The sequence below is a fragment of the Nannospalax galili genome, unplaced genomic scaffold, assembly GCF_000622305.1.
Source record: "Nannospalax galili isolate Female #2095 unplaced genomic scaffold, S.galili_v1.0 scaffold1311, whole genome shotgun sequence".
NCBI classification, from domain to species: Eukaryota; Metazoa; Chordata; class Mammalia; order Rodentia; family Spalacidae; genus Nannospalax; species Nannospalax galili.
The window spans coordinates 352,020-378,131 of record NW_008329527.1 but is presented as its reverse complement, the minus strand read 5'-3'; the positions used below and the strand labels follow the sequence as shown (position 1 = coordinate 378,131).

The 26,112-nt window shown below is 49.8% G+C and overlaps 1 protein-coding gene across 1 annotated transcript in view; it reads right to left on the bottom strand.

Moving 5' to 3' along the window:
• The window catches only part of Sema4c (semaphorin 4C), a 162,430-nt gene that overhangs the window by 16,369 nt on the left and 119,949 nt on the right, over positions 1 to 26,112 (bottom strand). Inside the window, exons 13-15 of the mRNA XM_008837952.3 lie at positions 16,951 to 17,076; positions 703 to 780; positions 199 to 351 (exon numbers count right to left, since the gene is read on the bottom strand). Coding sequence (XP_008836174.1) covers positions 199 to 351; positions 703 to 780; positions 16,951 to 17,076 — 357 coding nt within the window. The remainder of the gene's footprint in view (positions 1 to 198; positions 352 to 702; positions 781 to 16,950; positions 17,077 to 26,112) is intronic.

Below are 26,112 nucleotides of genomic sequence, written 5' to 3'. Positions count from 1 at the left end.
CCACCAACTCTGGATCTTGGATTAAGAATGAAAGGCCCCTGAAGCATCCCCACCCTCCAACCACACTGCCCACTCTACCCTCTCTCCCTTCAGAGTCCAGCAGCTGCAGTGGGGGTGGATGCATGCCTGGATCTGCCAAACCCTGCCTAGCTGACCCATTTCCTTCCCTCCTAGGTCTAGGGGCTTAACGGGCACAACCTGGGGCTGGCAGTGGGCCAGGAGGTCCTGCCAACGGATGTAGGTCTGGGTGGCCAGGTCCTTGAGTTTGGTCCAGTGCATGGCCTGGGGGCTCTCCCGGATATGGGTGCTGATGTGGCGGTCCAACTGCATGCACAGCAGCTGCAGTTCACCCTGTGGAGGCAGAGGCAGAAGCCATGGGGAGAACATGGCATAGGCCAGGGTATCCCAGAGGCCACTGCAAGGAGAACCAAGTGAGAAAGGGAGGGATATCTCTGAATGACTGCTTGGAAGCTGGGCAGGAAAGGGAGGAGAGGGGTTAAGGCAACTTCTAGGGGACAGGTCAGGATCCCATGGGAACAACTTTATGGGACATTGTGGGAGGAAGAAGCCCTGGTGGTCCTGGCTAATTTCTTTCTTGGCCTCTCACTCTGTAGTTCCAGAGGGAGGGCTGTTTGCATCATGGTGGGTCCCACATTGCTTGGAATACAGCCCTACTCTGTCCCAGCATCTTAGGAGACTCACCCACTGGTCCAGAGTAATTTCCTGGCTGCTGACCACAACCCCAGCCAGTGTCAGAAGGCTGTGACACAGGTAGCAGACCTGGAGAGAAAGCACAAGAGTTATGCTTTCCTAACCCATCCCAGGCCTCTGCAGGCTCCTTGTTCTCAGCACACAGCGACAACTTCCAGGAAAGCATCTCAAGGAGGGCCTGGGTGAACAGCACTTGGTCCTTCTGTCTCAGAGTTGTGACTATCCCAGAAGGCTGTACTCATGTTCTCTATAATGAATGACTGACCCCCTCATGCCCCCTGTCTTATAAAAAAGGAAGAATCCCTGCCACCTAGAAAGCCATATTACCTCATTCTGGGGTCTCAAGTAGAGAAAGCCAGAGGAGTCTATGTACTCCAACCTCTGCAGCCTATTGGCTGAGTCACCTGCACCTGTGGGCACTAAGTGCCACTATCCCCTGTACCACTTCTAAGCCCTGTGCCACCTCTAAACCTCCTCCTCAGAGATGTATCCCCCAAGTGCACAGCTCTCAGTGAATAACCAACTGCAAACCTAGGTACAGCACTGTTTGACAGTCAGCCCTGCTGATAGAGGCAGATGAAGAGAGGTGAAATCAGTATGGGTGAATATTTGCACACCTTCCCCACCAATTCCACCCTTGCTCTTGTCATTAGACACTTCAGAGGTAAAACCAGGGCAAAGGCCAGGTATGGTGGAGCATACCAGTAATCTCAGCACTTATGAGGCTAACACAGGAAGATCACAAATTTAAGGCCAACCTAAGCTACATAGGAAGAACCTGTCTCAAAAACAGCGCGCGCACACACACAGACACACACACACACCACACCACCACCACCAAAAAAAACCCAAAAAACTAAAATAAAAAAAACACCACCACAAAGACCAGTTCAAGAATGGACTGGCCCCAGGCCACCCCTGGACTCTCTATTGGTATCCATTCATTTAGGGGGCATCTGCCTACTAGGCAGAATGAGCTATGGGAAGCATCCCAAAGATTAGATAGGGTTCTCGATGCCAGATAGCCTGCTCTTGGCACTGTGGACTCCAGTCTACAGGCACACTCTATCATCACCACCACTCCCCGAATCCCAATAGAGGTCCTTCATCCTTGCCATCTCTGGTACCTTTTACATCATAAGGAGAGTGGCTGTAGACTGGTGAGTTGTGGTAGTGAAGCCTTGAGGAATAGGGATGTAAGAGGAAAGCCCCAGGGATGGCCAGTAGGGCTTTGGGCCAGCCCAAGGTCCACTGCCCCTGGCATCCTGGCCTTTATAATTCTGCTCTCCTGGATACCAGGTGGTGTCCAACAAACAGCTGCAGCCTCTTTGCATGGACTGAGTAATCTCCCCCAGTACCATTTCTAAAAGCATACAACTTGGCACCAGGGACTGACTTCTTAAGACCAAATAGATCATGTGGAGAGATGCTACCTGGGTACCACCTGCAGCACCTGCCCTGCTCAAGATACTTTAGCAGAACAGCCAAGGCCTTTAGGAGATCTGACTCCACAGGTTGACCAGACAAGATAGCAGACCCGCTCAAGATACTTTAGCAGAACAGCCAAGGCCTTTAGGAGATCTGACTCCACAGGTTGACCAGACAAGATAGCAGACCCGCTCAAGATACTTTAGCAGAACAGCCAAGGCCTTTAGGAGATCTGACTCCACAGGTTGACCAGACAAGATAGCAGACCCGCTCAAGATACTTTAGCAGAACAGCCAAGGCCTTTAGGAGATCTGACTCCACAGGTTGACCAGACAAGATAGCAGACCCAGAAGAAACACAGAGAAGGGCAGGCCTCCAAAAGTGCCACCCTAGGGTGGGCAATATCTGAGCTCTCCAAACTGAGCTCTACCTGCCAGGTCCCTGGGTTGCCACAAGCTGGTCATCCCAGCCTCCAGACAAGTAAAAGTCTCTCCAGACTCTTTTGTTCTACAGGCTCAGGTCTGTTAGCCTCCACTGTCCTTGAGGAAAGAGCCTCACCTACTCAGAGGGAGGAGGAGCATCAGGAAGACCGTGACCTGGTTACCAAATACCCAATCTCAGCTTCCCAGTAGACCAAGAGAAGAAAGGGTCCTAGTTTTGGAGAGACTGTGGTGGGGGCTGCAGCTCAGAGACATCAGGGAGGAAGTGACTAAGCCAAAGTACACCTCAAAAGGACATGAAAATCTGAGGCAAAGATGGCCCTGTGGAGGCAGAGGCAACAGATTACAACACCAGGCAGATCTTGTGGGCTGATGCAAGAAACAGGCACCACACCACTGTTCAGACAGGTAGTCAGCTGGGCTGTGGTGGGGTTAAGGGAGGGAATGGCTAGGGGACAGAACTGGCAGCAGAGTGTGTGGGGAGGAATGGGTTGAGGGGACAGGTTAGGAGCTTCCTGGGGGAGGGAAGCAGGTGATAGAAAGCTGCCATAGAAGTAGGCCGGACACACCAGCATGAGTAACCACACAGTTTTTCTGGGCCAAATGATTGTAGGATGTGCCTTTTACCTTTCTTTTGACTTCTTTCCCTCCTCTTCCCTATCCCCTCTGTTGGAAATCAAACTTAGGGGCTCACATATATTAAGTACACACTCTACCACTGAGCTGTATCCTCAGCTCACATCCCCCACCCCCACCTTAAGAATGTTTCTGGGTACTGGGGATATAACTCAGTGAGTACAGTGCCAAGTGTGCTGGTCTTGGATTCATTTCCTGGGACTGCATAAAACTAGACCTGGTAGCACATGCTTGTAATCCCAGCACTTGGGAAGGAGAGCAGGAGAATCAGTCAAAATCATCCTTGGCTACATAGCAAGTTCAAGGAGAGTTTGGGCTACATGAAAATTTGTCTCAAAAAAAAAAAAAAAACAACCAGGTATGGTGGTGCCCACCTTTAATCCCAGCACTTGGGAAGCAGGGGCAGGAGGATCTCTGTGAGTTCCAGGCCAGCCTGGTCTACAATAGTGAGTTCCAGGCCAGCCTTACTACAGGGAGACCCTGTCTCAAAAGGACCAAGAAAAAAAAAAAAACCAAAAATCTGTACAATGTGTGTGCTTTGCTCATAGAATCAGAATATAACTAAAGTGGTTTGTTTAAAATTTTTTAACGGGACACTGCCTATTGTAACTGAACCTTATTGGATTTGGAATGGGTGTGGGGTGCAAGAGAGAAACACAACCTTAAAAAGGGGCCCTTTTTTGACAAGACAAAGCACCTGGCATTGAGCAAGCTGAGGGTGAGAGGTGGCAGAGTATGCCAAAGAAAACATCCAAGGGCAATGGTGCTGTGTGGGGAGTGTGCCTGGGGAAGGCACGGGGCTACCCTCTAGGGTGTGATGGGTATAAGGGGAGATAGAGAAAGGGGTCTCCCTACTTGTCTCAGTCCTTTCATTTGTAAAAGCCTTTCTCTTGTAAATAACCCCAGCACCTGAAGGTCATCTGCTCCAGGTTCAAAGGTGGATGTCCTTTCTTTACAGAAACCTGCTGTAGAACTTTTCTTCCCAGGTTAAGGTGCGAAGAGGGTGGGTCTTTGCCTCCCAGGAAAGGCCTGGGGGAATACCACGGGGAGGAAGAGTTGCCAGTGGCATTTACCCAGTGCTACAGGGCTTCACTGAGAGGGAAAAAAAAAACACAAAACAAAAACCAACAAGCACACAGCTCTGATTTCACAATTTAGCTCTCATACTGATTCCCATAATTTAATCTTCAAGGAAAACCCCAGATAAACTATTCTAAACTTTTATTTTTTTAAGGCGGGTGGGGGGTGAGGGACAGGGGATGAGGGGGGGTAGGGTGTTAACCACATTTTCTAAGCCATTTCTCCAAAGGGGAAAAACTAAACACACCGTAGCCTGGGGGTCTGGCAGCCTGGGGGTTGGTAGGTTTTCCCTCTTGCATTGGATGGCCCTCCCTGGAGTTGGGCTGAATTAAGTGGAGGCCCTTTAAGTCAGACTCTGACTCAGCTTGAGGAGTTAGAATTCTACCTCTAGACAAAATTCTGGATGGATGCTGGAGTACCTGCTAATACTTGGGGGGGGGGGGCGGGCTTCAGGCTGGGGATGCAGCTCAGAGGTAGAACCCTTGTCTAGCAACTGAAAGGCTCTGGGTTCCATTGGCTATTTAAGTTGTTGACCAGCCTGGGCTACATAAGACCCTACCTCAAAAAGACAAAAAAGTTTCAGTGTTGACACAGGGCATACCTATCTCCCTCCATCTCCTCTTAGTTCCTTAAGACCCTACAGATGAGAAATCTAATTTGGTAGAGGCAAACAAAGGGCGCCTGGTTCCTCCAACCCTCTCCTCTCAGAGAACTGAGCAGGAACTGAGGACTCTGGGACAGTAGCAGGCAGATGGAGACCCTTCCTCTAAAATGCCACGGCTCAGGGGACTTGAGGTGGGCCCAGGACACAGGGCAGGCATGCTAGGCAGGCAAGGAGTCATCCCAGTAAGACGTGGAGTGAACAGCCAGAGTGGAAAAATCACATTTCCTGTTCTGTCAGTGCCCAGTTTCTGAACTTAGCAAGCCCACTCCTGTCCTAGCTGGCACTACAGAGACCAAGAAAGAAGAAATGTGTTACACAGCCCCTACCAGTTTGCCCCTGTACCTACGGGAGCACAAGGTAGTCTTTGCACCAATCCAGGGCAGACTCTTTCCAGGTCTCTGCTTGTGTGTGTTTGTGGGGTAGGGAGGTATCAGTGCAGCTTTGGGGTCAGCTCTCAGTAACTAGGAGGCCATATTGCCCAGGCTCCATGCCTTGTTTGAAGCAGTGGGGCCCTGGTCAGTTCAGAAGCCCAGTCCCTCTTATGAATCCAGGCTGGGAAGCCCCAGTAAGAAAGGGGTTCTGGGGAAATCTCAGCCAACAGAGCAAGGAGAGAGGCAAAAGAGAGGAACAGGACGTGCCTGAACCCAATACTGACAAGACAAGGCGGGACTGTCCCTAGGCCACACTGCCAGCCAACACTTTGCTCCCACTTCCTGGGTCTCTCCCCAGAGTCTGACAGCAGACTCTTCCCAGAAGTTCACTGCAGCATGCCTCATTCCTGCCCTCCTCCAGAAGAGGATACAGGGATGAAGGATGGCAGACAGCTCACAAGGCTTGCCTTCCAGGAGGAATCGGGCAGGTGATGCCTCTTATTCTGCTCCAGCCAGATCTGAGCTCAGGAATCACCCATTAAGTCTCCTGAGTCAAGTGGGACCTATATGCAAGGCTTTTGTTAAATGAGACAAAGTGGAACATGGGTGGACATTTCCCAGGAACTTCATCCTTCAGGAAATCCCCTTCTAGCTAATGCCAAGGGGCAGGCTGGATTACTTAACACCCAAGGGGTAGAGAAGAGGAGGGAGTTCCCAGGAAGCCATTTGCTCTAGCACAACCAAGGTTTCATCGCCCTCAGGTCATGACCAAGGTTATATAGTCTTACCCTGGGTAAGTCTTCAGATGGACCCCTTTCCTCAGACCCTGCTAGGCAGGAGGAGACAGCAGACATTCCATGAGTAAAAGGACTCTGTAGAAGCCAGGTCCATTAAGGCTCTTGGCAGCTGCCAACTGAGGGAAAATTGAGGCTGGCCCAGGAACATGGACCAGAGACCACAATGCTGATGCACAGGCAGTGATGCTGCAAGCCATACTGCTGGGGCCCAGGGCTCATCCTGCAGGTGTCCACACTTTGGCTCAGGAACACCAAGATGTCAGAACTACCTCCTTTGTTTTTGCCTCTCTGTGTTACAGGCCCTGCCTGGTGGCTACCCTGGGGAACATGTATGTATTCAGCCCAGTCTCCAAAGCCTGGAGGCCCAGCCCAGCTTGACAACTAATCTCAGGAGAATCCTGTACTACGTGCTACCCTTGTCATGTGTGGGTCCCCTCAGGAACTGGATGATAGCATGTGTGCTGAAGATCAGCCCTAGAACCAATCTAGTCCAGTAAAGATTAAAGCTGCATAGGTCTTCTAGACCTGTGGTGAGAGGTCTTTTGCCTTTTTTATAAAATTTAAATCTAGTATCACAGCATCCTGACCCAGAGGGGCACAGACAGCAGGCTTCAGGATCCCACTTTTCAACAGATACGGAAGCTAAAGCTTGAATAGGGTCCCCAACATGCAAGACTCTGTACAGTAAGGGGAGACTTGGCCAGAAGCAGATGTCTGGGTCCTCACTCTTCAGCAGGACAAGCTCCCTTTGTGTGAGCATGAACATGTGTACTTGTGCAACTTCTCTAAAGGGGATTGACACCATAGGCCTTCCACTCAAGAGAAAGCAGGTGTCCTAGGCATCCTAAAGATAGGACACAGAAGCCAGGCCACTCTTGGGGTGAATGAGGACATCTTTTTCAACCTGGACCAAAGAGCATGGTCCAGGTACTCCTTCTGGGCTTGAGCAAACAACAATCATTAAAACTGAGTGATCCTTCATGATTCAAGGACTTTCTTTTCCCCCTAGAGATAAGAGTTATGCAATTTGGGAGTCTTTTAGATAGACCCACTGAAGGGGTAACTCCAATTGCCTTACCCTGAGTCCCTGTTCAGCATGGAAGAAGCCAGAGCAGTCTGTGTCCTGATTCCCTGCTGGCAATTTGGGTAACCTCTTCAGAGGATGGTGTAATAAGAAGAGAAGGGGGCGGGGGGGTTGGAGAGATGGCTCAGTGTTTAAGAACACTGGTTGTTCTTGCAGAAGACCCAGGTTCGAATCCTGGCACCCACATGGCAGCTAACAACTGTCCCTAACTCCAGTCCCAGGGGATCTGACAGCCTCTTCTGACCTCTGCGGGCACTGCACAACACAGGTGCACTTTCCTACATGCAGACAATATATGCATACACATAAAATAAAAATAATAAAAATTTTAAAAAAGAATAGGAGGTAGGAATTGGCTAGGCAGTAAAAGACCCCAAAGAAAAGCAGCCAGTTTCTTGGCTAAAACTCACAATGTCCTTGGGCCTCTTAGCAACATACTCCATTCCAAAGGCCAAAAATATCGAAGATATTTGGGAGCTTTTTTCTAATCCTTAAAAGATTTTTAGGGTTACCTCTTCAGAGGGGGGAATGTTAGAGTAGCCAAAAGCCCCATAAAAATAAATAAATAAATAAATAAATTGAAGAAGAAAGAGTACATGAGGTTATCAAAAAAATGATGGGGAGTTATGGGAGGAGTTGGAGGGGAGGGAGTGGGCATGGATTTGATTAAAACACCTTATATGTATGTATGAAATTCTCAATAAATTATTTATTTAAAAAAAAAAACAAAAAACAAAACAAGGGTTGGGCGTGGTGGCGCATGCCTTTAATCCCAGCACTTGGGAGGCAGAGGCAGGCTGTTCTCTGTGAGTTCAAGGCCAGCCTGAGTTCCAGGACAGCTGGAGCTACAGGGAAACCCTGTCTCAAAAAGACAAAAACAAAACAAAACAAAACAAAACTGAGTGATCCTGAGTAGGGCTACTTACAGTCCCCAAGAGCCTTGGCCTGGGAAGAGAGTCTGGGGAGAAAGCCAGGGCTCCTCTGCTGGTGATCCAACAGAACACAAGAGCAGAGGATATGTATTTTCTTTTCTCTTTTTAAAAATATTTTATTATTATTTTTTAATTTTATGTGTATGAGTGTATTGCCTGCATGTACGTGAGTGCACCCGTGTCATGCAATGCCGTGGAGGTCAGAAGAGGGCTTTGGATTCCCTTGGAACTAGAGTTACAGATGGCTTGTAGCCGCCATGTGGGTGCTGGGAATCAAACCCGGGTCCTTTGCAAGAGCAGTCAGTGCTCTTAACCACTGAGCCATCTCTCCAGCCTCATGGACCTGCATTTTCTAAGCACAACTCATCAGAACCCTGGCACGTGGCACCTGCCATCATTTATCTCTAGGATGCCATTTCTTCCCTGTCCCTATGTGCAAAATGCATGAGCTACCCCCCCTTACCCATGCAGCTCCAGTCCCAAGGTTATGTTCTCTGACTTTGGCCTTGGCAGGCACTAGATTAACAAACAGAAGGCTGCATCCAAAGTTATGTCCCCAACGAGAAGCTGACTTTCAAACTGACTGCCCAGGACAGGGGATTGGTCATTAGTCCTACCAAGAAGGAAATGATGAGGACACATGATTAACTACTAGGAAATGAGAAGTGTGACATAATACCTCTTCCTAGCCCAGAGTCCTTTTGACATAGGGTCAAAAGGCCAGGCAGCAGACGTCACAGGCATAGCCTGCCAGACTCAGCACCGGGTGTGCTAGGTGGGGCACCCTGTCCTGTAAATGAAAGTGATGGCGCATGCAGGTGGGTGGAACCCTAAACACAGAAGAGGCATGAGGCCACTTTAGAGTGATAGGGGACAGGCTGGTAGCATCTGGACAGGAACAGGACTTCTGGCTCAGTTGCTGGGAGCAACCACTAAATGGAAAGTTGCTCTCAGGACCCCAGCTGTGTCTGAAGGAAGAGGTCCCTTCCCAGAGTGCTGAAGGATCTGACAGGTCCAGCATGTACCCATACATCCTCCACTTCCTCAGAGCCTGAGCCTGAGCTTGCTCTTGTAGCTTCCCCCAAAATGAGTCCAGACATTCCAGCACCTCACATAGTGGGATTCTCTTGTAAACTCTATCAGAACTTTGAAATTGGAGCCTGAGGGAGACTGGCTCCTGCTCAGCACAATGAAGACTGGGTAGGAGTTGGAAGGGTTGGCATGGGGCACAAGGGTGGGATGTGACTAGAAAGGCTGAGGGCATGCACTGCAGTGCTGTCATCTCAGCCAGTTGAACCTGGTCCTGTCTCCCCAGGGAGGAACCACAGGACTTTGGGCAAATCCTTAAGAGAGTGGTCCCACCCAGCCCACCCTTCCTCTTTGGCTTCCTGTAGACTGTGGGGGGCAAATGAGATGACAAGACAGCAATGGTAGCTCTTCCTGCTTCTCCAGCTGGGACCAGAGACCTTGACCCCAGGGATCTGGACCGGAAAACCCAGCTCTGCCAGGGGCCCGGAAAGCTACAGGAATCTCTGTGCAGGAATCTCTATGCCTGTGTGAAAGTCCAGGCCAATGCCTGTATATATGCACAAGGCAGCATGTGGGCCTGAAGGTGTGAGTGATAATGTGGACCTGTGCAACTGGTCATCTGCAAAGAGAGATGCTATCTTCAAAGCCCATGATTCAAGAACAGGCTATGCTGTGGGGACCCAAGGTTTCTGGGTACCTAGGACCACTCCTTCCTTTTTCAGAATGTCCCAGCTTTCTGTCCCCTACATTTAGGTCAAATTGTTTCATGATGGTGTCTACAGAGTTGTCTCCAGCAGAGTACTTGCAATTCTGGCCAGCCAATCACTGTCTACCCACCTGGCTACATGTCAGGCCTAGGAATGGGCACATGGTTCAAACCAACTCTTGGACAGAAGTTCCTTCTTCTGTCCCTGGCCAGTGTAGCTGAGGAAAGATCAATCTAGGGTTTCACACAGAGGCAGGAGAGTGCATCCTTGGGGGGACTACATCTGGGGTAGAGCCAAGTGTTAGGGAAAGCAACACCCAGGTTTTGTGACACTGAGGAGTCATCCCAGGGTGGTCAGGATTTATACTTCTATCTAAAGAGGTCTGGTGAAGATAAAGGAGAAGGGACAAAGGGGCAGAAGTTGGGGAGCAGGCAGCAGCTGAGAAGCCTGTGGTGTGTGTAGGATGGAGCATTCCCCATTCCTCTCTAGTTGGTCAAGGCAGAGCTGCTTAGATGCACCACTTAAGAAAGTCCTGCTTCTACACCCACTCTGGGCTGACTCAGGCCTGGACGGGAGAAGAGGCAGCTGCTGGGTTGGGTACAGGGTGGGTAGGCAAGGGTCCCTTGCATGGGTCACACCTGCTCAGGCCAGGCATTTCAATGGAGGCCCAGGGCTGAGACCAAATTGGGACTTGGTCTTGAAGGCACCTCTGTTTAGGTGCATGAAGTGAGAGCACAGGCTACAGACTGTTACAGACTCCAGGGTTCCAAGGACAGGTAGGCAGGCTGCATGGAAGACCAGTAGATGCAAAGCTATGGACGTCAGAATGCAGGGTGCTGTGGTTTGATCATCAGGGCTACAGCTCATAGTGGCAGTCGGTCTAGCCAGCAGAGGCTTTGGATTACAGGTTTGAGTATAACGTGACAGGTCCAAAAGGAAGACAATCTATAGTGTCCAGAGGGATTTAAAGGATAGAGAAACCCAGATAAGAGTGTCAGACCAGAAGGTGAGGCGTCATCTGCTTAAGACAGGGACCCTAAGGAGAGCACTGGGCTGAGTGGGGTGAAGTAGAGTGCAGGCCCATTGCTGCCAAAGTCCTCTAGCTGGCTGAGCTTGGACAAAAGCTCCCTAAGACCCCACCCTGCCTCCTGGGTTTAACTCTGTCACTACAAGCCTCGCTCGTGTTCTTGCAAAAAATCCAGAATTTCTGGAAAGCAAGCAAAGCTGGCCTGGGTCTGGGTCTGGGTCTGCAGGTTGCCAGACCTGCACAGTTCTCCTCTCCTAGTTCCTACCTCTTTAAAGTCTATGTTGAAATAGAGTGGACACTCTTCATTTTAGAGGAAGGAAGATGAACCGAACCACAGGCTAGTCAAGGGAGAAACTTGGGAGTCTGCATGTCTGTTTTCCATTCGTCAAATCCAGTTTCCTCCCAACCCTCCTAACTTCAGCCTGACCCGTTTGCAGCCCCGTGGAACAGAGTGTTTCTACTGTGTGAGTGAGGGCCAGGAGGGGAAGGCCTGGATTTCCAGGTGCAAAGGACCAAGAAAGGCAGCAGCTCCAGGCTCCACTTGTCTTTGAGGATGACACAGGCTCAAGGCAAGCTCCAGGGAACACATGTCCCCTTGTTGAGGTTGAAGTGCCAGCAAGAGAGGGCAGAGGCAAGCGCAGAGCTGCCAAAGGGCAGCACACCCTGCCCTGCCCCACAGTGAGAGCAGGCCTCTCCCCATCACAACCGCCCATTAAGGTAGTTCTTGGCAGGGTCAGCCAGCACAGGGACAGACAGCTGCAGTCTACAGTTGCAGCAGCAAAAGCAGCAAAACTTGTTCACCAACTCTCTTAGCACACCTGGCACACCACAAGGATTTACAGGAGATGCACACAAAGCACACACACATAAACACATGGCAGGCCCACACCCTCTGCAGAAGCTGGGCAGACACACCTCTGTGGAGTTGCAGCTGGGTGGAGCTTATCACCAACATCATCCATGCTCAGGCACACATATCCAGCCCCATAAAACCACTTCTTTACAAATACGCTGCTTTTCCATAAACAAGCCTTGCCCAGGCCTCTGGAGCACAGATGAAAGCTTGGAACCTTATAAGTACACCTGTAGGAAGCTGACCACAACTACCTATGCTTGGCTCCGGCCATCTGGTAGTCACAGACACCGAGTCCTCAGTGAGCCTCAAGCTGTCATCTTTGGAGGGTATCCACTGTTAGGCTAGGAGAAGGCACACGGAGAGAAAGGAGCCAGGCTCCTAGTATATCAGTTCTGCCCCAAGTCTTCCCCTTATCCTCAGTTTTCAGTCCACAATGGGAGACAGTTAACTTACTCCCAGATCTCAAATTTAATCAACTACAGAGAAACTCCATCCTATCATCAAGATTCTGGTTTCTGGGCCTGGAGAGATGGCTCAGTGGTTAACAGTACTGACTGCTCTTGCAGAGAACCTGGGTTAGGTTCCCAGCACCCACATGGCAGCTAAGGACCATCCATAGCTCCAGTTCTAGGGGATCCAATGTCCTCTTTTGGCCTCCATGTGCACTGCATAACATGGATGCACTTACATACATGCATGCAGGTAAAACACTCATACACATAAAAAATAAAAATAATTTTTTTGTTTTTTTGAGACAATCTCCTTGTAGTGGGGCTGGCCTGGAACTCACTATGTAGACCAGGCTGGCCTTAAACTCAGAGAGATCTACCTGCCTTTGCCTCTGAGTGCTGAGATTAAAGGCATGTGCCACCATGCATGGCTAAAAATAAATAAATAAAATATATTATTTTTATGTGTATGCGTGTATTGCCTGCATGTACTTAAGTGCACCCCTGTTGTGCAACGCCCATGGAGGACAGAAGAGGCTGTCGGAGCCCCTGGAACTGGGGTTACAGACAGTTGTTAGCTGCCATGTGGGTGCTGGGATTTGAACCTGGGTCTTCTACAAGAATAACCAGTGTTCTTAACCGCTGAGCCATCTTTCCAGCCCCAAAATAAATTTTTTAAAAATTAAAAAAAAAAAATCTGAGCTGGGCGTGGTGGCGCACACCTGTAGTCCTAGCACTTGGGAGGCAGAGGCAGGGGGATCTCTGTGAGCTCTAGGCCAGCCTGGTCTACATAGTGAGTTCCAGGACAGCTGGGGCTACACAGAGAGACCCTGCTTCAAAAAAAAAAAAAAAAGACAAAAAAAAAAAAATCTGTTTCCCTGTACCTTCCAAATCTCTTAAGGGTTGGAAAAACTCCCATCAATATAGCATCTGGGTTGTGGTATAGCTCAGTGGCAGAACATGTGCTTAGTATGTGAGATCTTCAGCACTACCAAAAAATAGGTACATGTATGTATGCTTATATATGTATATGTGTATCTATATATGAATATACACATGAATACACAGAGAATTTATGCATAGACACGCATGGCAAAGGACATGGGAAAAAAGAAAAAAACAACTCTGAAGTGTGATAAACAGGAATGTGTACTCTTATCAGTAGATTTAACAAGACCAAAATATCAGCCACCTCAATAAAAATGAATAGGTCATGAGACTGGACACAACACAATTAGACCAAATCTGGTCACACACTGATAATACCTACCATAGCTAAACTAAAAGCCCCAGGAAACCCTGGCTTTGAGTTGGAGCTCTGAGCTGGTAGACTGAAGGAGACAGTGGCAAATGGAGGCAAGTTATACAGTGTTTGTCTTCTTGTGGCCAGAAGACTAGTCTTCACAGGGGCCTGGGAGAATCTCTCAAAGAATCATGTCCCAGGACCAAAGGGAAGCATTGGGAGGCCGGCCCTCAGGTTACTTATACTCGATGTAAACACTGTCCTCTCCCACCTAGCTCTGACAGACATGATGCCTGCTTCTTGCTGGGAGGGGCCAGGACCCAAGATCATCTCACTTAGATGTTTACTCTACTCTGGTGAGCCTGGCTCAAATTAGGCAAAGTCTCAGACACAGATAACCATAAGGGACTCAGCACCTTGGGTTTTTTTGTTTTGTTTGTTTGTTTGTTTGTTTGTTTTGTTTTGTCTTTTTGAGACAGGGTCTTCTTATAGCCCCAGCTTGCCTGGAACTATGTAGACCAGGCTGTCCTTAAATTTACAGAGATCCACCTGTCTCTGCCTCCCAAGTGCTGGGATTAAAGGTGTGTGCTACCATGCCCCACAGCACTTTGTTTTTTGAGATGGTGTCTTGTTATATTGCCCAGACTGGTCTTGAACTCCTGGGCTCAAGTGATGAATCTCCCTGCCTCAGTTTCCTGAACAACATGAACTACAGGGGCAGTGGGACCCGTGCTTTAAAATGCTAAAAGAACTCTAATTGGCTTCCCCAAAGCTTTTATTTTTATTTTTTATTTTTGGTGGTATTGAGGATTGGACAGGGCCTCATACATACTAGGTAAGCAGTCTACCACTGAGCTACACCCCAAGCCTCTACAGAAAGTCTTATTTTCCTTATGTGCCAGTGACACACTAAGTGACTTTGACCCTGCTAGGACAAACAGCCTACTTGGGAACCCGTGCCTGCCCCTGCCACCAGCCTAGCTCTCCCTCCTCCTCCCCTCCTCCACAGAGTGGAAGCCTGAGCAGTTGCTTCTTTTGTTAAAGTACTTGGTGGTTAGCTTTCCCAGGCAGGAACCTCACTAACTTATAATTACCAACAATGCTTTGTGATTGGTTCGCTCATTACCCAAGGTAATATTTTTGAAGTCCAAGATTCCATAAATGCTTATGGTCTTAATGATACAAGGACATTAAGAGACCAGGAGGATGCCACTGGTCAGAGGCATGGAGAGGGAGGGTGGTTTTCCAAACCGGGGGCAGGAAAGCAGATGGCCAGAACAGGGTAGAGAGTTCAGAGAGGACGAGGGGGATTAAAATACAATTCATTTGTTCATTCTTTCATTTAACAGCAAAAATAAGATGCAAGAATAAGAGACACACCGCAGTGTCCATAGTCCAGCTAGTGACCAGACAAGCAATGGGGCAACAGCAGAGCCACGTAGTGCCCTACGCAGTGCCCTTCTTCCCAGGGGGAGGGAGGAGCCTGGGCCAGCCAGAGGCAGTGAGAGGAGGTGGTGAGACTGGGGAAAGAGCGGGGCAGAAGTGTTTATTTGCAGGGCTGGAGGAGGGCTGTGACCCCTGCAGTTTAGGGCAGGAAATCTCCCAGACAGGAGTGAGCTAGAAGGGGGATGGGCAGACATCTCAGCATGGCAGCCCCAAGGGCTGAGAAAGTAGCCATCTCCTTCACAAAGGGTCACCTCAAGCTGACCTGAATTCTGGCCTTAGTTTCCCCATTGCACTCAAGAAGCAAAAAAGCAAAGACTTTGAGCTCCGGGGATGAAAGGCCTGGTCCCAGCCCAGACCACCACTCCCTGTAAAATAGGGCAGATGACTGACGCCTGTGCTCATTTCAGGTGGTGAGTAGCCCCATCTCAACTTTGAAGATGAAACACTCTCAGGCCTAATGAGGAGTCAGCAGGCTGAGGTGGGAGCCAGGGCCAGTCACTTGCCCCGCCTGGCCCCTCCCAGACAGCACAACACCCAACCCAGGAAATAGAACTGGGTCCATTTCACACTTCTCTCTACCCTGGCACCCCCACCACCCCATTTGTGCCCTCCTCTGCCCTTAGCTACCTTCCCATCAGCGGTCTGGGTGAAGGGGAGCCCAGAGGCTCTGCAGTGGGTTTGGCATAGGGCTTCTGAGAGCTGTCCCAGCCTTACTGGACCCTTTTGCTGCCCTCAACCAGTACACCCATTTGCTTTTGGGGCACTGAGTACTCCTAAATGTGCTGGCTCCTCTGAACTTTCAGGCCACACTGATTTCCAATAGGCAGCTCATCTAGGGTGGGAGGGGTAGCTGTGCACTCAGCCCTCAAATAAAGGATTTTATTAACCTGCTCACCCTCCCACCCCACAGCTGTTACATACACAGTTTCTGCTACTGCCACATGGCAGGTCAGAAATTCAGGGAGCCCAGTGGAAGCCTGGGGCCCCGCAGGGGCCACACCTCTGCTGGGCGAGGCTGCGGGCTGGCCCTGAAGGCGCCTGGAGGCCCAACTCTCCACTCAGCCCTGACAGCAGTGGCTTCCTTTTTCTCACTCCTCTCCTTCTTGTCAACCTAGGCTTCCGGTATCCCTCAGAGGCAGACCATCCCCAGGGGCTGGCCCTGCCTCCTTTCTAGAGCCCTCTAACCTGCCTCGGTAACCAGCTCCTGTTTCCCAGGAAATGCTTGGCAAAGGTAAAGGGGGGTGTGCAGACAGCTTACACTTTCCTGAAGCACATGGTGAAGGAAGAGAACCTTTCCTGCATGTCCTGGAAAGGACAATGTATACCTGGGGATTAGCCTATCTTCTTAATGGTTCACTTGTGTTCATTAAGTAATTAATTCACTTATCTGATTTGCAGAGTAATGCCCAGAGGTTGGACTTCTGGATCCTCAACATCCAACCTCAGGAGAGAGATTTTTGAATACCTGTCCTTCTGAATCAGAAAGGTCCCTATCTCCATTCTTCATCCTGAGTCTCCTGGGACAAGAGAGCTCATGGAGAACGACTCTGAAGCCCCCACACCCACCACAATCCCTGCTCTGACACTAATGCCAGGAACCCACAGGTCTCAAGCTATTCTTAACCTGCAACCTCCCCGAACCATGGTACCTCACTGCCCCTGACTTGCACAGTTTGGCTTTCAGGAAAGCTGGTCAATGTCTGGAAAGCTCATTAGCAAGAGCTGGGTAAAATCCAAGGGCTCCTTCAAAATCACTGGGGCTGAGCAGGAAGGTTGGGCACAGCTCTGTCCACAGGCCTCAGCCCATAAGCCTGTCCTGTGTCTATGTGTAAGGGTGGGCAAGGGTGCTAATTACAGGCTTTGGAGAGATATTGAGCACTTCCTCCTCACACAGAAGGCAGCCTGCTGGCCTCTGAACTGCCATGGCTGGGGTTCTGGTAGGACTAGCAGCCATAGGTTCTGCAGGCTGTGCAATGTGGATAACCCTGCCTTCCTTACTATATGTGACAGCAAGGCCTTAGCAGAGGTTGGTAGGTGCTAGGGTGCTTACCTTATGATCTAGCTTAGTACTGGTTTTTGGCTGTTGCCCCTGACAGAGAGGCAAAGGCTCAGCACTCAAATATTGCCTGAGGGATGATGGCCTCATGAGGCTGAGGAGCTGGCTCAGCAAGGAGAGCTGGGGATGAGAAAGAAAGAAAGCTGTTATAGAATGTGTGTACAAGTGTACTGAGGACACGCTCAGCTGGTGGGAGAGGGTTATAGCTCCAGCATCCAGGAACAGAATCCACCTCTCACTTATGAGCTGTGTGGCCTCTTAGAACTTGAGTATTTTATCCCTAAAATGGACTACTCCCCTTCTTCCACAAACACGCATACATGGTGCCTGGCAAAAGGTGAGCATTTTCTTAACCTGGTGATTTGGGAAGCTCTCCTGAGGCTGTTTAGCCCAATTCCCTGGAGAACCAGCTTTCAGAGAGAGGTTCCCTCTGCGGTTGAGCAGGGCTTCGCCCACCTGACTTGCCCCCTTCAACTGATAGCCTTCCCCACTCCACCCCTGTCCCTCTCTTGTCAGAGTTTGTTACTGTGACATGTTCAACCCACATGAAGAAGAGCGAATTCATCCTCAGATTCACCTGCCCATCTTGTGAACTATGACTACAATCACCAACTGTTCTGCCTGCCTAGTCCCCACCTCCTTTTCTTTATCCACACCATGTTCTTTCTCTCCCAAGAATTCTAAGCATTAAGTCTTCTAAGCCATAAAGGGCATATAACAGAGGAGGGTCCCTCAATACAATAGTACCCAACACCACAATTTGTTTGCTTGAGACAGCGTCTCCCAATGTACCCCAACCAGCCTTGAGCTTGGGATCCTCTGACTTCTGCCTCCCATGTGCTGGAATTACAGGAATGTAGCAATTTAACTGGCTAAGGACAATTAAACATTTTTCTCTTGTTCTTTTTTCTTCTTTTGAGACAGTGTCTCCCTGAAGCCCCAGCTGGCCTGGAACTCACTATGTAGACCAGACTGGCCTCGAACTCACAGAAATTCACCTGCCTCTGCCTCCCAAGAGCTGAGATTAAAGGGCCCAGCTTATTTTTTTTCTTTTTAAATTTTATCACACTTCATTGTATGTATATGTGTGTAGGCATGTGTGCCAGGGCCCATGTATGGCTGCCTACCATGTAGATTCTGGGGTGTGGAACTCTGGTTATAAGGCTTGGTGGCAGGTACTGCTACCTTTACTTACTTGAGCCATTTCACCACCCCTCCCTGGCCCTTTTTGTTTTTGTTTTTGTTTTGAGATAGATTCACACTGTATAGCCCTGGTTGGCCTGGAACTTGCTATGTAGACTGGGCTGGTCTCAAACTCACAGAGATCCGCCTCTGCCTCCCAGTGCTAGGATTAAAGTCCTGTACCACTATGCTTTTTTTTTTTCATTTTTGAAACAGGGTCCTGTTATGCAGCCCTAGCTGGCCTGGAATTCACTAAGTAGACTTGGCTGGACTCGAACCTGCAGCAATCCTCCTACCTCTGCCTCCTGAGTACTAAGATTACAGGTGTGTGCCACCACTCCTGGCCTTCCCTTTTCTTCCCCCCCTTTGTCTTTTAAGACACAGTACTGTTTTTGTTGTTGTTGTTGTTGTTATTGTTTGTGCTGGATACCGTTAGTGTCAACTTCACACACCTGTGTTGAGGGAGCCTCAATTGGGGAATTTCCTTCATTGGACTGGCCTGTGGCCCTGTCTGTGAGGCATCTTCTTGATTGTTGTATGGTGCAGGAGGGCCCAGCCCACTGTGGGTGGTGTCACCCCTGGGCAGGTGGGCCTGTGTTGCATAAGAAAGCAGGCTGAGCAGGGACCAGGAGAGCAAGTCAGTAAGCAGTGATCCTCCATGGCCTGTGCTCCAGCTCCTGCCTCCAGGTTCCTGCCCTGAACTTCCTTCCTTGGGCTCCCTGATGAACCCTTTCCTCCCCAAGTTGGTATTGGTTGGAGTGTTTTGTCACAGCAATGAAGAAACAAACTAGGACATTGTTGTTCAACAAAATTTTCAAAAATTCATTATTACCTAATACGTACTCAGTTTTCTCTGTCTCAAAAGAATTCTTTCTGTTCTGTTCAGATGGGGATTCCTTGCAAGGTCACCCACCTCCTGTATACTTTTGAAGAAACTGCACACCCCTTCTGAACAAACTGGCCTGAATTCCTTTGGGAAGGATATGCCCTGCCTCAATTCAGGCATCTGCAGTCAGCCCTTCCTCTGGCCAGCCCCAACACTGGACTTGGATGGTCTAGACAGTGTCCCAGAAAGGACTGTCCAGATGTTGGGAATACCTTGGGGTATGGCTGGGCAGAAGCAGGCAGGCCCCAGTCCCAGCCCCTTTGAGGCCCTGTGTAACTCTGGGGGTGGGGAATGATGTAGATGGATGGGCAGAGCCAGAGTAGTTCAAGAGTACCGACTCCTTAGATCTAGCAGGTGCAGTATAGCCATAGGCAAGGAGCTGAGCCCCTGGCCCAGCTCCCTGCTAGAGACCAGCTCCCTGCTAGAGCCCCAGCCTGGTGGCACACCACACCTGGCTTCCTTCTGTGACTCACCCCCCAGCACCTGCTCAGCACCTTGGCTGGCCTCAGCCTTAGACTGTCCTGGAGAGCAGCTGGGCAGGAGGGTGGAGGGTAGGGGCTAGGAGTCTGGCTGGCCTTGGCTCCTGGAAGGGGGCCAGGCCTTCTCTGTAAAGGGGAAAGAAGGTAACAGGAAAGAGGAGGCTCCATCTAGGGCTGCACCAAAACTAGAGCAGCAGTGCCTTATGAAGGCCTCAAGAGTCTGGGGATTATTTCCAAAACAGCCCTGCCCTTTAGTTGGCTGGAGGCTCACAGCTGTGTAAGCACAGGGCTGCTCCGCCCTACCTCGAAGTCCACGCCCCCAGTGAGGCTGTAGGCAGACCTCACCAGGGCCAGGACCCTCCCTGCTCTAGGGGCTGCGGGGCTGGCAGGCAAAGCACTGGACCATGCTCACTTGCTGGTCCTGTGTTTTTCCTCTAGCTCCAGTAAAGCAGCTTGGTGGTTCTCAGCAAACTAAGCTACTGCCCTTGCAGGTTGATTGTGGATTTTCTTTGGTTTCTAGCTGGGGACCCTCCAGCCTCTCTCCTACAGACTACCCTCTCTCAGATCTTCTCTAGGCCTCCTAGGTCCCTTTGAAGGCCAGAACCAGACCAGCACCCTCCCCATCTCCACCTCCACTACAGCCAGCCAGCTCAGAGAACACAGCCTATTAGGGTAGACACCTTGGGGCAAGAAGCGATAATCACCCAGGAGGACAGGCCTCCACCAGCCTTGGCAGTCACCTTGCAAGAGCAGGCAGAATAGATTCTGGCAAAGCAACATCCATACAGCATGTAGCTCTTGCTCTCAAATCCTGGCAGTGGCTCCTATTCGCACAGTGGAGGTGACCAAGCTTTTGTGTCTGAGATGCTAGGAAGTCCAGTGACTTGCTGCTGCTCTCTGGAGCCTGAGCTTTAATGGGCCTCTGACCAGATACTGCAGAATTGCTCTCCAACCCTCCATTCTCATCCTTGCTCTAAGTCCACTATCCCATCTAACCTACAGCTTACACCACTCATGCTTACCACCCTTGCCTAACCCCGACCCTGCATGTCTTTTTTCCCATGGCACTATGCACCCTCTACCAGCCATGGTACTTGCTTGCCTAGTGCACTGACTTAGCAGCCACCTCTCTCACTAGTACACAAACTTTCTGAGGTCATATTTATCTCCTGCAGTGTCCACAGGGCCTAGCACCATGCCTGGCACATAGCCTATGCTTATTAAATATTTGTTAGGCACATGAACGACTAAACAGCAGGTTAGGACTGTAGCTAACCTTTCCCAGGGGATTCAAACTTCTGTTTCCTCCTTGATCCTGACCACTCAAAGCCCATGCTTTCCAAACTGCAAAATATGATTTGATCAAAGTGGTATTCTGCCAGGCATGGTGGTACACACTTGTAACTCTTAAGACTTGTGAAACTGAGGCAGGAGGATCTCAAGTTCAAGGCTAACTGGCTATGTAGTAAGTCTCCAGAAAAAAAAAGGGGGGGTCGGTGAGATGGCTCAGTGGATAGCCTGATGACCTGTTTGATCCCTGGGTCCTGCCTGCATAGTGGAAAGAAATGACTCCTGTAAGTTGTCCTCTGACCTCCACACACACACTGCTGCGTGTGTGTGCGTGTAAACACACACACTAAGTAAATGTAATAAAAATGTAATAAGTAAATGTACTAAATTTTAAAAATAAAAAAGTTTGCCCTGTTGCTATGTTGCAAGAGGCTAGGATAAAAAACAAACTCCCAGTTTCCTCCCAAACCTGTTCCACCTGCACCTTGCTTGGCTGTGTCTCTTTCCCTCCATGACTAGTTCCTGTAGGACTCCATCCTCCTTTCTCTCTATCCCTGTTGGCTGTCCTTGGGAAGTCACCTAGCATCTGGCTACTGCCCACCTCTGCTGCTGCCAGCCCCCCCCCCAAAAAAAGAACTGCCTCTGCTGGATAACAGGATCACCCTTTACTCCCACCCCCAATTCAGTCTCAACACAGCTGCCAGCATCAACTTAAAAAATTTTACAACTCAGCCTGGCATGGTGGGGCACACCTTTAACCCAGCACTCAGGAGGCAAAGGCAGGCACATCTGGCCAGCCTGGTCTATATGGTGAGTTCCAGGCTAGTCCCAGTACAGGGAGACCCTATCCCAAAAAGACCAAAATAAAAATTACAACTCAGGGGGTTGGAGAGATGGCTTAGCTGTTAAGAGCACTCGCTGCTCTTGCAGAAGAACCAGGTTCGGGTCCCAGCACCCACGTGGCTGCTAACACCTTTTCTTAACTCCAATTCCAGGGGAACCGATGCCCTCTTCTAGCCTCCACAGGCACTGCACATACATGGTGCACTTACATATATGCAGGCAACACACTCATACATATTAAATAAAATAATAAAAATATAAAGCTAGATTTTGTCTCTCCTCTTTGGCCTGAAAGCCAAAGGCCTTACTGTGGCTATAAGGTTTTAGTTGACTGAGCCTCCGCTTACCTCTCTGACCTCAATTCTTGCTATTCTACCCTCAGCCCTCTGACACAGCCATACCAGCTTTTGTCTTCCTTCCAGCCTAAATGCCTTTTGTCAGGCCCCAAGGCCTTTGTATTTGCTATTCCCCCTGTTGGAAGTGATGTTTCCTAAGAAACCTGCTTCCTTCAGCTCTAAGCTGAAATTTCCCTTTTTCTGTTCACCTTTATAAAACTGCATCCATCCACAGCTTCCCCCTGGCCAAAATCTGCCTTCTTTTTCTCCAAAGCACTTGTCGCTATCCAGAAATTCACCCCAAATGTTACTTCTTTCTTGGAGCCTCTGTGCACCTGCCCTGGACTGGGACTCTCACAAGGGAAGAACTAAGCTTTATTCTGCTCAATCTTCCCTGCCCAGAGGAGACTGGAGCACGCTGGGGCCTGAGGCCAAACAGCACTGTTTCTGAAATATTCCCAGTATTCATCAAAATAACAAGAATTACTGGTCCAACCTCAGCAAGTGCTAGGGGGTTGCATTCCACCCACCTGCTATCTCCCAAGTCCAACTCTCCAGCCTGGGCTGCTTCTGGGGCTTAGACTGTGGCCTGAGTCAGAGGCAGAATGAAAGCCTGGGTGCTAAGGACCCCTTCAATCCACCTGGAACCTCAGACCTCTGCATTTATGAGAATCAACCCCCAAAGCCCCTCACAGCAGTGCAAGCTGCCAAGAGCCAGGCAAGGGGGCTGGAGAGGTTTAAGTGGCATGAAGTGTAATGCCCCTTCCCTGTTGTGTGGCCCTGGAAGGTTCCCTGCATCAGTTTCCCCATCTGTAAAACACAGATAAGAGCAGCAGCCTTTCTAGTCCAGGGCTGTGGCAGAGGTAGTGGGGTTGGCCTGAGAGGACAGCAATAACAGGGGACATGGGGAGGGAAGGCTGTGTAGAGAAGCTGGGAAACAGGACACGTGGAGGTGTCATGGGTAGCTGTGGGGACACAGTGGTCCTTTGGAGACAAGTTTAAGGGAGATGGGTCTATAAGGCCAGTCTGGGGAAGAGGGTACCTGGTGATTAGAGCCCTGGATGGGACTTGCCATGGAAATGGGACACACATCTACTGGGCCTTCCTAACTCTGTAGACACCATGACTCTTGTAGTCTCTCCTCCTGGCAGTACACACATCATGCATGGATTCATCCTTTAAGACCTGGCTCAGGTACCTTTTCCCAAAGCTTGCCCTCAGGCAGAATTAGTCACTGCAGCCACAGTCAGCTTGCTCACCCCTCTTCAGGGGCTGTCTGGTGCTGTCTCCCCACAGACTATGGCACCTGGCATCTGAGGCTGAGCCCAGAACATGGGCTGCCTAGTCACCGTCTAAAGAGCAGACAGGCACACAGTTGGGCTCACAGTGGTCACAGGTAGGTAGGTGGCTGGTATATGGAAAGGATCTGGAGCTAGGAACCAGAGTCAGGCTAGACTCAGCTCAGCACAAGAGACCTTTAGATCCTGAATCCTTGGTTGCTGCTGAGACTTCTGGGGACAACTCTTTGAGGGAAGCAACACCCCATGAGCCCATGCCACTTGCCTCCCTCCCTGCCGCTCCTCTATAGAGCCCTATAACAAGTTTCCCTCACTCTCCCTGACAGGCTCTGGACAAGAAAAAACACCCAAACTTGAAATGACCTCATTTTTTGGTCATTGCTAACCCAACTTCTGGGCGAGAAGCCTCAGGACTCCACCCCTAAGTTCTGGCTCCCCTTCTGCTTCTGTCAGTTCTCTGTGGGGCTCAGTGACCTCCTGTGGCCAAAGTCAATGCCTTCTCAGAAGGCTTCCCCTAAAGCCCCAGGTACCGGGGTTCCTTGGCTACTAGTGCTCCTAAATTCCAGGCACTTCCCATGACACCGGTTATAGCTTTCAGTTCTTCCTTATTGTAGCTGTGCAGTGACCTCACTGGGGGTCATCTCATCACTTGCCCCTCCTAAGGATGGTCTGTGGAGCATTCTCCCTCTATGCAACCTGACAGTGGCCTGACTGTTCATTGTTTTACAAATAGGACTGTGTTCCTGAGCCAGGCTCTGAGGCACAAGGGAGAGCAGAAACTAGATTCCCTACCTTCAGGGGGTTCAGACTCTGCCTGGGAGCAAGCATGTGGATAGTAGAACACGGATGCTGAACAAGGGAGGGTGACAGTTAGGTCCAGCAGGGATATTTGGGTAGGAAGCCAGGTCTCCTTGAGGAAGAAACATTTTAGCCTGAGTAGGAATGATAAGCTCCTGCCATGCCAAACCTCTGTGCCATTCTAGGGGGAAAGTGTTCAAGGCTAAGGAGGAAGCTAGAGCAAGAGCCAGACCTAGCCTCTCCAGAGGTCCAACCTAACTTTCTGAGCGCTCTCCTTCTGTTCCCTCACAGGATCCTGGACTCAACTCTTGAATCACCTGGCCTGAGGATGTACTGGAACATTCTGCCAGCATGCTGAATGACGAGTGAGGGGTCATGTCGGCTCTCCATGCATACCTCCAGTGTCTAAAGACACACAGCCTATGCCTGTGTACCTGGCCTCTCAGTGTGATTGAGCCAGGGATTCAGTTGGACCCTGCAATTCTTCAGGAATTTCAGAGCAATCCCTAAGGGAGGCAAGGAGGCTTTCATTCTCCCTGTCTCACTATTGGTAACTCTAGGATGCCATGGCCTCTGAGCTGCCAGGAGGCTGCAGAGCTTCTCAGAGAGAAGAAAATGGGGAGAGGATGGGACGCACCTTTAACGGCCCCAGAGATACCTAACACTGCAGACCATGGGACCCTGGCAGGAGCAGCTTCATCTAATAGGGTTTCTCTCCATCTTTATTGCTCGTCCACCTACAAAATAGTCATGTACCCAGGGTCTGTGAAGAGGAGGAATGAGGAGCTAGTTTAATGGGATGACAGGAAAGCTCAGCAAAAGGATGGTGGTGCACAGTAGTGTGACTGTGCTCTGTCCACTGAACTGCATGCTTAAGCATGATCAGAATTCCACATTTAGAAATGGTTAAAGGAGGGCTGAGAGATGGCTCAGCAGTTGTGAGCACTTGCCACCGACTCTAACGACCTGAGTTCAATCCTCAGTGCCCATGTAAAAGTAGGAGAGAATCCACTCCACCAAACTGTCCTGTGAGCTCTAAATGGGTACTGTGGGATGCATGTGCCCCACCCTGTGTGGGATGCATGAGCTCTAAATGGGTACTGTGGGATGCATGTGAACCACCCTGCTCTAAAAAATAAACGAGGGGAGCCAGATGGCTCAGCAGGTAAAGCTAGCCTGATGATCTGAGCTCAATCTCTAGAGCCCAGATGGTGGAAGAACTGACTCCCCTACGCTGTCCTCTGTTCTCCACATGAGAGCCATGACATGCATGTACACATATACATACACACATACACACAATATACGTTTAAAAAAATTTTAATGGTTAAGGTCAAGCTGGGTGTGGTGGCACATGTTTGTAATTCCTGCATTCAGGAGACCTAAGCAGTAGGATCTGAACTACATGAGACTCTCAAAACAGAAACTAACCATCCAATCAACTGTAATATAGGCTCCCAGGTCACAGATCAGATCAACCCAGTGCCTAGCACAGGATAGTTAGGCAAACAGTAATTTTTAAAATATTTATAATTTTTATTTTTATGTGTATGAATGCATTGTCTGCATGCATGTAAATGCATTCACATCATGCAGTACCCTAGGAGGTCAGAAAAGGGTGTCAAATTCCCCTGGAAATGGAGTTATGGATGGTTGCTAGTTGTCATATGGGTGCCAGGAATCAAACTTGGGTCCTCTTTTGAGAGCAAAAGCAGTCCCAACCACTGAGCCATCTCTTCAGCCCACAAACAGTAATTTTTTTTGGGGGGGGATGTAAATGCATTCACATCATGCAGTACCCTAGGAGGTCAGAAAAGGGTGTCAAATTCCCCTGGAAATGGAGTTATGGATGGTTGCTAGTTGTCATATGGGTGCCAGGAATCAAACTTGGGTCCTCTTTTGAGAGCAAAAGCAGTCCCAACCACTGAGCCATCTCTTCAGCCCACAAACAGTAATTTTTTTTGGGGGGGGGGTCTTTTTGAGACAGGGTCTCCCTGTACCCCCAGCTGGCCTGGAACTCACTATGTAGACCAGGCTGGCCTTGA